Below are 13,703 nucleotides of genomic sequence, written 5' to 3'. Positions count from 1 at the left end.
ATTACTAATACTATTACTACAACTACTACTACCTACTACTACTACTACTGCTATTACTACTACTACTACTACTGCTACTACTACTATTACTAATACTACTACTATTAATACTACTACTACTACTACTACTACTACTCCTACTACCACCACTACCACCACTACTACTACTACTACTATTATTACTACTACTACCACTACTACTACTACTACTACTACTACTACCGCTACTACTGCTACTACTACTACTACTACTATTACTAATACTACTACCACTACTACTACTACTACCACTACTACTACTATTAATACTACTACTACTACTACTATTACTACTACGACTACTACTACTGCTATTACTACTACCACTACTACTATTACTAATACTACTACTACTACTACTACTACTACTGCTAATACTACCACTACTACTACTACTACTAATATTACTACTACTACTACTACTACTACTACTACCTACTACCACTACTACTACTGCTATTACTACTACTACTACTACTACTACTATTACTAATACTACTACTATTACTACCGCTATTACTACTACTACCACTACTACTATTACTAATACTACTACTACTGCTATTACTACTACTACTATTAATACTACTACTACTACTGCTATTACTACTACCACTACTACTATTACTAATACTACTACTACTGCTATTACTACTACTACTACCACTACTACTACTACTACTACTACTGCTATTACTAATACAACTACCACTACTACTACTACTACTATTACTACTACTACTACTACTACTAATACTACTACTACTACTACTGCTACTACTACTACTACTACTATTACTAATACTACTACCACTACTACTACTACTACCACTACTACTACTATTAATACTACTACTACTACTACTACTACTATTACTACTACGACTACCACTACTACTACTACTACTACTACTACTACTACTATTACTAATACTACTACTACTACTACTACTACTACTACTATTAATACTACTACTACTACTGCTATTACTACTACTACTATTACTAATACTACTACTACTGCTATTACTACTACTACTACCACTACTACTATTACTACTACTACTACTACTGCTATTACTACTACCACTACTACTATTACTAATACTACTACTGCTAATACTACCACTACTATTACTACTACTACTACTACTACTACTACTACTACTACTACTACCTACTACCACTACTACTACTGCTATTACTACTACTACTACTACTATTACTAATACTACTACTATTACTACTACTACCGCTATTACTACTACTACCACTACTACTATTACTAATACTACTACTACTACTACTACTACTACTACTACTACTATTAATACTACTACCACTGCTATTACTACTACCACGACCACTATTACTAATACTACTACTACTGCTATTACTACTACCACTACTACTACTACTACTGCTATTACTACTACTACTACCACTACTACTATTACTAATACTACTACCACTACTACTACTACTACTACTACCGCTAATACTACCACCACTACTACTACTACTACTACTACTACTACTACTACTACTACTACTATTACTACTACTACTACTACTACTACTACTACTACTACTACTACTACTACTATTACTAATACTACTACTACTACTGCTATTACTAATACAACTACCACTACTACTATTATTAATACAACTACCACTACTACTACTACTACAACTGCTATTACTGCTATTACTACTACCTACTACCACTACTACTACTGCTATTACTACTACTACTACTACTACTACTACTATTACTAATACTACTACTATTACTACTACTACCGCTATTACTAATACAACTACCACTACTACTATTATTAATACAACTACCACTACTACTACTACTACAACTGCTATTACTGCTATTACTACTACTACTACCACTACTACTACTACTACTGCTATTACTACTACTACTACTACTACTACTACTACTACTACTAGTACTACTGCTGCTGCTGTCATCTTGGTGTGAATAAACTGGTACTACCACAGCATTTATCCCACTATAACAGGGTTTTTCATAATAAAGTCCAGGATGGTGGAAATAATTTCAAAGATTTAAAATTATAGTGGATCAGTTAATAGTGTGCAACTAATCAATCTATTTCCCAAAGAAATAAACATTTTAAGTTAAAAAATGTATTTTAGATATGTGCTGGTTAAAAAAAATGGTGTTACAATGGTCACGACGTGTGTCATCATGTTTTCTTTTCAAATTAGTGTTGTAACATTTTTTTATTTAATTCAATTAAAAATGTTCTTACCTTGATATTGTTTCAACTGCTCCAATGTGCCTAAAAATAGAAATATTCATAGAGTTAATCATTCTTATAACTGGGGTGCCCAAATCTGGTCCTGGCTAGATCCTATCCAGCATGTTTTAGATGCTGCTCTGGTCCACCACAGCTGATTGTAAAGGGTCGCTCATCATCAGGCTTCCTGTAGAGATGCATGATAACACTAACATTCGATTCAGGTGTGTTGGAGCAGCGAGACATCTAAAACATACGCGCTATCTCGAGGATCCCCCTGCCCTAAAGCATTATGAAAGGAAAAGTATCATGAGTTTTAGATTTTACATCCGCCGTCTTGTGACACACGACACCCAGTTTGAGAATCACTTGTTGAATGTTTATTAAAATCCATATCTGTGTCCAGTCATGTGAGGCAAATGTAATTGATTGTTCATACCAGGCTTAAAGCACACCTTATTTCATTTTTGCAATAGTCTACTGCAGTGTTTTTGTCATTTTATAATCCTCCACTAGGTGTCAGACAGACATAGATAATTTCCCTGTTGTATCACATGTAGACACATCTCTGTCTCTGCATTATCATGATATTGTCGACCAGCTAATGTTAAAGCTAGTTCATGAAGAGGCCTGTGTATGACATGTAGTCAGTCTGATGTCACATGTTGTTGGTGTGTTGTGCTGGACATCCTGTTTCTGTGAGCACAACGTGGTTGTGTGTATTTGTGTTTGTGTACCCCTCTTCTGAAATCCCTCTTACGTCCCCCCCCCCATCCCCCTCTATCCCCAATGGGACAGCAGGTGAGCAGAAGCTTGCCCGGGCGTTGCTTGTGCTGGTTTTGAACCAACTGGAGGAGGTTGTCAGTCATCACAACCTTTCCATTTCATCCACGGCTCTAACGCCACTCCGAGCACCAGCTGCTCTCTTTTTTATTTCAACGATATGAACAAATACAGCTTGATGTCCTGTTTATAATACACAGGCTGTATTTTTCATTATCACTTTATGCAATTTTACATGTAGACAATATCTATTTTCTGCGTTTGTGTCGTGTTTATTAGCTGATTAGCAACAAATACGTTATGTACTTTTATTTTTCTCTCAGTTTGCTCTTTGAATAAGGACTCTATTCATTGTTGTTCTTCTCGAACCGATTGAAACAGTCTGCAATGTCATTCTCCTTTTAAGCCCATATTTGTGTATTTCATCGTTTCTTTGTAATGAAACTGGTTTCACATCCAAATTCCTCTGTAAGGGGCTCAGAGAATAGTAGAGGTCACATGACAGAAGACAGGTGACCCCATGCCCTTTTCAGCCTGTCATCTGTGCATGTTCTGAACTCTAATTTGTTTCCCTTAGAATGAATAAAATGGTATTTCAGACATTTGTATTCAATGAATGACCTCCACCAATGACTGAAGTTCTGTTTCTATCCCTCTGTGCCTGCATGTCCGATCCACTAAACCTGATGCATTTTATTAACCACTGTCACATCTTTCCACAGGGCTCTTTGTTCTTGTATGTACAGATGTGTGATGGACTGGAGTGCCACTTTATTCTACAGTAACAAGCTTTTTACAGGCATCTTAAATCAGGAAGTCAGGATTTTATAATGATTGCGCTTGTTTTGTTTTTTTAGTTTTTTTTTTTTTTTTTTAGTTTTTGCTTCCTGTAAATATTCTTTGTTTGAAAAACATGAATGTTCCTTCAAGCAACAGAGTAAAAAAAAAGAAAAAGTTAAAATGTTTGTTGGACTTTGTGAAGTGTTTTCAGGACCTTGTCTGGGTGACCGGTTTTAGATTATGCAAGACTAGATTTTTTTCCTCCAACTTTATGCATCAGGTTCCAAACAAATAAACATTAAACATATGAAAATTCACACTCGATATAGCAACGATGATCTAGAACCTCAAAGTACCCCAGGACCAAAGAGTGAAAACACTGCATAAGGCCGTGACATTTGAGCTAAACAGACCTCTTTCTTTCTGTTGATGGATGATTTTTTTTCATGCATTTTTACATTTTTAATATTTGTGTTATATTTGAAAAAGAAGTGATGAGAACTACAAGCTTTTGTCAAGAAACCAGCCTTGGTCATCTGAATGAAGCTTATTTAGGATGAGATTTACAATGTCATCTGATAAATGTCTCCTCCAGATTCAAATGTTTTAACTTTTACGTTAATAGCTCATTTTAAAATGAGCATATTATTTATTACTTAAAAATATTTTGTGGTCATAGTCAATTCAGTGTCTCTCACACAAATATCCTTTTCGCCTTAGTTGTGTTATGTATCCATTTCCATGTAAGTGTCTCCTCTGAACTGTGAGTATGCTTGTGTATGGTGTCATTCACATTCAATTAAAATTAATTCAGTGATTTCAACAATGCTACCCTCATTCATTTGGATACAAATGCTTACATGTATATTTTTCTGCTCCTCGGTGCAGGAAAGGCTGTCACTAATTATCTACAAATGCTTCATAATCATCATCATCCATGTGTTTTTTTTTTTTTAATGAGTTGTGGTTTCGTTGAACAGTTTCTACATACCCAAGAAGTTTTCTGACTGCAACGTGGAGGAGTATCACACCTTTCTGAACAGCGGCGGAGGAGCCTGTTTGTTCAACAAACCTCTCAAGGTGCCCCACACGCCAACAAACACACACACATTCACACACACGGCTCATTGTCACATCCTGAACTCTTTTCATTTGATCCAACACAGCTGCTGGATCCTCCTGAGTGTGGGAATGGGTTTGTGGAGCAAGGAGAGGAGTGTGACTGTGGCAGTGCTGCGGTGAGTGTGTAGATTAGTTCAATAGAGGTGGGGCATTTCTAAATAAAGTACACACCAGTACATGATATACAACCTATGTGAAATAAATACCCCAGTAAGGTGAAGGGGGGGAGATTACTCAGTTTTATTCCTATTAGTAAATGCATTCAAAGCCATTTGTGTTGGTTTATATTCCAGGAGTGTGCCAAAGAAGGAGAAAACTGCTGCAAGAACTGCACCCTGACCCAAGGCTCCAACTGCAGCAATGGACTCTGCTGCAATAACTGTCAGGTACTAAACACAGCAAAGCCAAACCAGCCATCAGGACTGTCGATGGTATAGATTACATTATACACGTGCATTTATTGCTTACCATGTAGCACCAGCCATGAGGCTTTCTAACGCTTTTATGTGGTGTTTTAATTTTTACAGCGCTTTATAATCTGGGACCAAAAATACTTGTGAAGGAGATCCCTAATGGTGAACGTGCGACAGCGGCAAAAACAAAGTAGTAGATTTTGGTCGATTTTATCGTCCAATATTTGCCATAAAATGTTATATCGTTCGACATCGGATTTCAGAATCAGAGTCAGATATACTTTATTTATCCCAGGGGGAAAAGTACTTTTTTTACAGGTGCTCCAGAAATATTTCCAATGAAAACAAGAAACACTAAAACATAGAAAAGAAAGAAAATAAAAATAAAACATACATGATTAAATAAGACACTGTTAATTAAATGGGGATTAAATACAAGTGCACATCTCCAGGAAAATATAATATGAAAATACAAAAAAATGGCTTGCTGTACTATACTTGTATTTATCTTTATTATATATATAGTATAGTATAGTGCAGTGAGCCATTTTTTTCCACCGATATTGATAAAACAGTATGTGCTGTTGTTTGATGTTGAATCAAACAACAGCATGCTAAAAATAAATATGGCCTATTTATTTATTTATTTTTTTTAAAAAAAAGGATTTTTTGGGCTCTAGTGGCCTTTATATGACAGTTGCTTGACAGGAAAGGGAGAGCAGGGAATGACACGTAGCAAAGGGTCCCGAGCTGGGAATCGAACCTGGGACCGGCTGCAGGTGAGGAACTACAGCCTCCATTTATGGGGCGGGCGCTCAACCCACTGAGCTAAACACCACCCCAATATGGCCTATTAGATGATGTTTTATGTGGAATACTGGGCATCACATTAAAATTAGGCTTAGCGTGTTAATTAGATGGAGATATGTTATGTGACCTAAAATGAGGTTGGGGGGAGAGGGGGCATTTAATAGTATCGGTTTAATGTGAGAAAGCTAATATCCAACATCTCCACACAGTAGTATTTGAGGACTGCTAAAACAGTGACATGAAGCCCGTCTGATTGATCTGCCCTGTGTGCCGCTGCAGATGGAGGTCATGGGAGTTAGGTGCCGTGACGCCGTGAATGACTGTGACATCCCAGAAAAATGCACTGGCAACTCCAGCCAGGTGAGGAAGAGCTTTAGCTGCACATTTTGTTCAAACAGGAGATGAAAAATGTAGGAATGCAAAGATTTACAGTTACCTGAAGCATTTGTTTTTTTTCTTTCCCTGCAGTGCCCCCCGAATGTGCACAAGATGGATGGTTACACGTGTGAAAAAGACCAAGTGGGTTGATTGACATTTGAATTAAATCTGGTGTAAAAATTATTTGTGGTACTTTTTTTTAACGCATAAATAATCAAAATCCTCATTTCTCCACAGGGTCGCTGCTTTAATGGAAGGTGCAAAACCAAAGACAGTCAGTGCAAGTACATTTGGGGAGAGAGTAAGTACTTTTTCTCACCTAAAAATAAATATGGGTAATTTGCACCTGCAATCCTCATTCTTTTGTAAACTTAAACCGCAGAGGCCACAGCCGCAGATAAATTCTGCTACGAAAAACTCAACATTGAAGGAACAGAAAAAGGAAACTGTGGGAGGGACAAGGACACGTGGATCCAGTGTAACAAGCAGTGAGTCACTCTCTGTGGCGATGAGAAGTGCTGTTGATTCTTTCCATCAGGCTAATCTCAGATCTGTGTTTCAGGGATGTTCATTGTGGCTACCTGCTGTGCTCTAACATCTCACCTGCTCCTCGACTGGGAGAGCTGCTGGGAGGCATGACGTCGTTCTCAGTGGCTCGACACAGCGCTTCTCTGGACTGCAGGTACACAACAGGAAGAAAAACCACAGGGTGCTCTAAAGACAAACTGATTCACATGTTTTACACAGTTTACAGTTACTCTCCTCCAGTGCAGAGGTGGCAACATTTTGCACAACAAATGTTTTTGCTTGATCGAACGGCCACATTATCAACATTCATGACAGCATTTCGAATAATGACTAATCAGAGCATTAATATAGAAAAGAACTAAGTCTTTTTTTTATAGTAATTTTGTGTGTTTTTCTGTCATTCTGTGTATGTTTGTTGTTTTCTTACTCGTTATCAGGCATTTTGTGCATTTCTGTTGTCCTTTTGTGTATTCTTTCATATAAATGTATGTTCTTTTGCTGTCATATTGTGTATTTGTCATTATGTATGTTGTCATTATGCTTGTTTGTTAGTACTGTAAGTTTGCTGAGTCATTTATTGTGTTTTTCTTGTTTTCTGTGCACTTTTGTTGTCATTTTCTGTAATTTTGTATATTTGTTTGAGTCATTTTGTGTATTTTTGTGTTATTTGGTGTCATTTTGTGTATTACTGTTGTCGTTTTGTTCATTTTGTAGTATTTTTGTGTGTTTTTGAAGTATTTTCGTTGTTTCTCTTGTCTCGTACTGTATTTTCCTGCATTGTTGTGATTCTTTGTATGTTTTTATGTATTCTTGCTTTTGTTTAGTGTTTTTTTTTTTGTCATTTTGTGTCCCATAAAATTAGACCGAGGGCCACCAGTTGTCCACGTCTGCTGTAGTGTCTTTGCAGTTGGTTATGGTTTTCTCATCTGGCGCTTAAGTGACTCTTCCATGTTTACTGCTCAGCGGTGCTCATGTGCTGATTGATGGAGACACTGACCTTGGTTACGTTGAGGACGGGACGGCCTGCGGGACAGACAGCATCTGTTTCAATCACAAATGCATCGACATTCAGCAGTTCAACTTTAGCACCTGCCCCGGGACAACAGACAAGACCATCTGCTCTGGACACGGGGTACACACACGCACACACACACACACACACACAAACACATACACAAACAAACAGATAGTGAAAATTAAGTAAATGTTTGGCTCAGCCTTCTCTTTTACTTTGGTGGCCTTCTTCTATATAATTCTCTGCAATTTGTAAACGATTGGTCCACATTGTTGGATTCCTGCATTTGCATCCGTCACTCAAACCAATTCAGTTTTTTTGGCTGACCATTCACTTTGATCCTGATGGTGCAAAAAAGTCTTCAACCTTTAATTAATTTCTGCAGGTACAGTAAAAGAAAAAACTAACTCAGCAAAAGTGGTCATTGAAGTCCAATGTTACAGAAGCTGAGTAATCAAAACTGGATTTAGCCCTTTAACGTTTTCTTGGGCTTAGTGTTTCGAGTTTAAGTCATAGTCATTTAGTCAGTTATTGTCAGTTTTGCTTCAATACTGTATGTGTTTTGCATAATATGCAAAAGACACAAAGAGAGATGAAATGACATTTTTTAGTGTTATAATGTGTAATAATAATAATAATGTATTAAATAAGTTCTTCAGTAAATGAATAAAATGCGTTCATGGGACTATATCAATGACATGATTGTGCAGACTGTGTGCCAGACTCATGTCTCATCATGCACAGACATTAAAGCTTTTATTCTATGTCACTTGCACTAACATTCAGCAATGCAGAGATCATACATGAGAACAGCCTTAAATATAAACCCAAACCTACAATTTGTCTGTTTGATGAAAAGCATGCAACACAAAGCCTCACCACGAACTAGAAAATAAAATCAGTGTCGTGTCTCACGTACAAATAGCAAACGTTGACCCATGAATGAACCGTATTCTCCTGTTTGGAGTCCACCATAAAAGCACATTTGAAACTGTTTCAGGGTCCAAATCTTTGTCCCAATACCAGCTGTTGTTGTTTTTTACATGTTGGATTATTGTTTTGTTGTGCAGGTGTGCAGTAGTGAGCTGAAGTGTGTGTGTTACCTGGGTTGGACAGGAGACGACTGCAGCTCCATGTCTCCTTTCAGTTATCTGGTGGTGGGACCCACAGCACCTGTTTCAGGTATTTATAATCATTTCTAGTGTCTTATCACAAACCTGAGCCTTCCAACCTCATCCTATTCAGTTTTTCTTTTAGTGTCTCTCACTATCACTTTTTTCTTCTTTTCTATTAATTGCTGTTGTGTTTATTTACGCTTCTGTGACGTTCGTTTTTTAAGATCCGCTGTATTTGTAGTTTTTTAATAATGCACGTCATTCTCTTCTTTTGTCAATTCTTTTCACACTCATTCTTTGTCGACAGGCTGATGTCTTTGACGCAGTGACTTGAGGTCAGATTTGAGTTTTTTTTTTTTTTTTTAAATATATATTATGTCCTGTCTGCAGTCAATTCCTTCTCTCACCAACTTCAACTCAGCACGGTTAATTCTCCCTCTCCTGACTTAAGACAACCAGTTTTGTAATCGTAATCCTGATACCAGAGAGAAGCCCACAGTGACAGCCACGTCATGCTTCTCTACTTGTCTCCCTCCTCCATCCTACTCTAAAACCTTTCCTGCTGGCTGTGCTGTGCTTTCTGTTAAGCTGCAGTGTTTGGTGGTTTGTGTGTATTCCCCTGCGATCCCATTACTCCAGAAACAACACTCACACACGTCCCATTAACACACTTTTGGCTGCCCACTCTCCGGTCTCCCTCTTTCTCAGGTATCACCAGCACCAACATCATCATCGGGGCCATCGCTGGCTCCATCCTCTTCCTCGCCCTCATCCTGGCCGTCACAGCCTGGTGCTACAAGTGAGTTTTTCATTGTGAATTTTCTAACAACATGCAGCAGCTTTGGTAGAGAAATAAAGCTCTCATATTGGTTTCTTCACAGGAGCTACAAGCAGAAACGTTATGTCGAGTCCGAGGTTCACCGAAGATTCTGCCGGTTTGCTCTCATTAAATCTTTAACCTCAATGTTTGGTTTCATCAAGTCTTTTAGACATTTAGATCAGTTTGTGTTCCTGTAGTTAGTCCAAAACTCTATATTTATTTTTGTTAGGAGGCATTTTCTTATGTGAGATTCTTCTGTTAGTTGTATGCATTAAGTGTGGCTCTTATTTTTATTAAAACACTTGTTTTAATAATGATACTAGAAATCTTTTAAATGCGCTAAAAGAGAAATTTCAAACTGTACTCTGGAAGAAAAAAGCCTGGATTCAAACTAATGACCAACTACAGTGTCTGATAGCATTCCTGCATAAAACCTACTTCCTCAAACAAGATAAGTAGGAATAGAATGTCATTCAAGCTGAATAAAAATAATAAATAGATTAATTGATAAATTACATTCAATGTAGCAGAACAAAATTTGGTAGTAGTTTTATTTCAAATATGTAAGGAAAAACTATAAGACAGAAAATAAAATAAACTTATAGTTGACAAAAGATGAGGAAAAAATGAAATCTGAAAATTGATTGTAAATGCGCAACCAAAAAGGAGTGAAAAAAATCTATAATGTGAAGAAAAGCATGGCAGAAAATTAGTGTAAAAAAATAAAATAAAATTGGGCATGTAGCTTATCGTGATGTCGCTCCATAGGCTGGTGTAGCATTAACATGGAGTGCTAACAGCGGATGGGTGTAAAGTAAATGGTTCTGTGCCTCTGAGCAGTGACTCCGCTGCTTGCAGACACAAGCAGCAGAAAAAGTAGTGCAGTTTGGGCGTTCAGTAGTGCAGTCTGCATTTACATATATGGCAATAAAATTCTATAATAAACCGCAGTGTTTGTTTTAGCTGTAAGACAGTTTGAGAGGGAGGAGCTCACATTCTAGGAGGCGTGTATTATGTCCATGGTTGGAGGAGAAAGAATTGTCAGGAGGAGGAGTTTCCGGCTGGTGACATCACCTGCCGAGCAAAATCCAACTTGCCCATTTGGAGCTGACTTTTTACAAAATGTGTAATAACAAAGGGAGGGAGGAAACAGAACTTTTTCAACTTTAACCCTCTGAATGAGGCTAAAGGGATTTATATCACTGTAGAAAAACCATTATGAAGTCATTTTTTCCATCATACCTCCCTTTTAATGCTTATGAACTCTGACTAAAGCCAACATTCTGTAAATCATAATCATATTTATTGTAATAATGAGGGCACCACAGCTACCCTGTTAATGACTTTATTTTTTCTGCCTCTAAAAAGCATCTTCTATCTCCACAGACAAATGCCTCCAGGTGACTATGTTACAAAGCCTGGTGATGCAGATTCCTTTTACAGTGACATGCCTCCAGGCGTAAGCACTAACTCAGGCTGCAGCTCCAAGAAGAGGTCAGCCTGTCTGTCCCACCTGCAGATTTGCACCCTGTCGTTCACTCCCTCCATCCCATCCATTTCCCAGAACATCTCAGTGTTTGGCTTCAGGTGTGCCATCTCATCATCACTCGTTCATTTGTGTAATATGGTTTTAAATATGTATTGAAGGAACTTGACTCATTACCTCATGCCTTAGATTTAGAAATGCGTGGCTGGATCTTATAATGTGATGGCATCTTCATCTTCTCCTTCATTCACCTCAGTGTGTCTACAAAAGGTGTCGCAATCAACCACTGTTGTACTATGTGTGGTGTTCATGTTTAATATGTGTGTGCAGATCTAATGGCCTGTCCCACTCTTGGAGTGAGAGGATTCCAGATGCCAAACACATCTCTGACATCTGTGAAAACGGGCGACCGAGGAGCAACTCATGGCAAGGTAACACAAGATGCCCTCAACTATAGAAGGACTCAAACATATGTCTATTTATTCAGTGTTAGATAGTCTGTTCTTGAACTCTTAGGTCAGGGTTTTTCAACCTTGGCGTCGTGACCCAAAGTCTGAAATGTCTCGTGGTTGATTTTGTTTTCTTTTAAACTAATTCAATTCAACTTTATTTATATAGTGCCAGTTACATCAAAAGTAAGTAAAAAGCGCTTTCAAAATATTAAATTTGTAATAAAAAGGAAAAAACCCAACAAATCCATTACTGATTGCAATCTTTATTATTATTATTATTATTATTATTATTATTATTATTATTATTATTATTATTATTATTATTATTAATAATAATAATTCATCCATCCATTTTCATACCCACTTATTCCCGTTTAACAGGGTCGCGGGGGTCTGCCGGTGCCAATCTCCGGCTCTCATAGGGCGCTGGGCGGGGGTACACCCTGGACAGGGCGCCAGTCCATCACAGGGCAACACAGACAGACAACCATTCACTCTCTCATTCACTCCTATGGGCAATTTAGAGACTCCAATCAACCTTACAGTCATGTTTTTGGATTGTGGGAGGAAGCCGGAGTACCCGGAGGAAACACGTGGAGCACGTGGAGAACATGCAAACTCCACACAGAAAGGACCCAAGTCCACCCCAGGGCCTTCTTGCCGTGAGGCGGACGTGCTAACCACTAAGCCACCGTGCGCCCTACAATAATAATAATAATAATACAAATTATAATAATAATTAATTTTTATTCTTATTAAAATTAAAGCAACACAATCTGTATTCTATACTTTCACCTTCTCAAATATAAATCTAGTTAAATGGGATAAAAAACTAGTTCTGGGGTCATTTGAAAAAAGTGATATCGAAATGGGATCACGATCCAAAAAAGTTTTGGGAACTACTACCTAAGACATAGGCACTTAAACGCTTCATCTAACACCACTGTGTCTAATTGTGTCTAAAGTTTGCGATGTCTTTTTTACAGGAAACTTGAGTGGGAATCGTAAGAAACTGAAAGGAAAGAAGTTTCGCGCTCGCTCAAACTCTACAGAGTAAGTTTTTGTTGTTGTTGGTAACGTCAACGTTGCACATGTTTGGGAAAATTATTCTAAAAAAAGAAAGAAAAAATACATTTAGCAGGGTCTTTTAAAGATAAAGTATATATTTGACCCCCTTTTTAATTACCTTTTTTCTTTTTAATGAAAGACTATGACCTAATTAGCTCTTTGAAACTTACTCTTTAGTCAATGTGTGCCAGGAAATCACTTAAAATCTCTAACAATTCTTTTTTCTTTTTAATTTTGGTGACAACTGTATCCAACAAAGCTGTGATTATTGAACAAATATGTGTAAATAGTTTACATTCTTTACATTCTAACAAATTACTCAAATTAACTCATGTTATTTTGTTTGAGTAATGTTAAGACTAGGGCTGGGTGATACAGACCATATCTCATATCTCAATATTTTTTCTTAAAATGGCGATGTACGATATAAATCTCGATAATTTTAATTCAAATGAAGCCTGACCAGAAAGAAAATTCTGGGTTACATTAGCTGATGCAAAATGTCACACCGACACATTTATTAACAAACAGCTGCATAATGTGTGCCACTTTTGCCTTTTTCTACTATAAGGGACAGCACGTGTGAGTGAGTTCTGTCGTGTGGCTCGTTTATTG

The 13,703-nt window shown here is 37.4% G+C and overlaps 1 protein-coding gene across 3 annotated transcripts in view; it reads left to right on the top strand.

The window, feature by feature from the left end:
- adam22 (ADAM metallopeptidase domain 22) overlaps window positions 1–13,703 on the top strand; it is a 68,816-nt gene that overhangs the window by 46,477 nt on the left and 8,636 nt on the right. For 2 of the 3 annotated variants that reach the window (XM_028471348.1, XM_028471347.1), the window contains exons 16-30: window positions 4,862–4,961; window positions 5,048–5,119; window positions 5,297–5,389; window positions 6,506–6,586; window positions 6,695–6,745; window positions 6,842–6,905; window positions 6,987–7,092; window positions 7,167–7,286; window positions 8,096–8,264; window positions 9,218–9,329; window positions 9,971–10,061; window positions 10,144–10,197; window positions 11,469–11,669; window positions 11,899–11,999; window positions 13,007–13,073. In XM_028471348.1, coding sequence (XP_028327149.1) covers window positions 4,862–4,961; window positions 5,048–5,119; window positions 5,297–5,389; window positions 6,506–6,586; window positions 6,695–6,745; window positions 6,842–6,905; window positions 6,987–7,092; window positions 7,167–7,286; window positions 8,096–8,264; window positions 9,218–9,329; window positions 9,971–10,061; window positions 10,144–10,197; window positions 11,469–11,669; window positions 11,899–11,999; window positions 13,007–13,073 — 1,482 coding nt within the window. The remainder of the gene's footprint in view (window positions 1–4,861; window positions 4,962–5,047; window positions 5,120–5,296; window positions 5,390–6,505; window positions 6,587–6,694; window positions 6,746–6,841; window positions 6,906–6,986; window positions 7,093–7,166; window positions 7,287–8,095; window positions 8,265–9,217; window positions 9,330–9,970; window positions 10,062–10,143; window positions 10,198–11,468; window positions 11,670–11,898; window positions 12,000–13,006; window positions 13,074–13,703) is intronic. The other variant, XM_028471349.1, reaches the window with a different exon arrangement.

This window comes from Gouania willdenowi, chromosome 16, assembly GCF_900634775.1.
Source record: "Gouania willdenowi chromosome 16, fGouWil2.1, whole genome shotgun sequence".
In the NCBI taxonomy this organism is placed as follows: domain Eukaryota; kingdom Metazoa; phylum Chordata; class Actinopteri; order Blenniiformes; family Gobiesocidae; genus Gouania; species Gouania willdenowi.
This window is presented reverse-complemented; position numbering and strand designations above follow the sequence as displayed.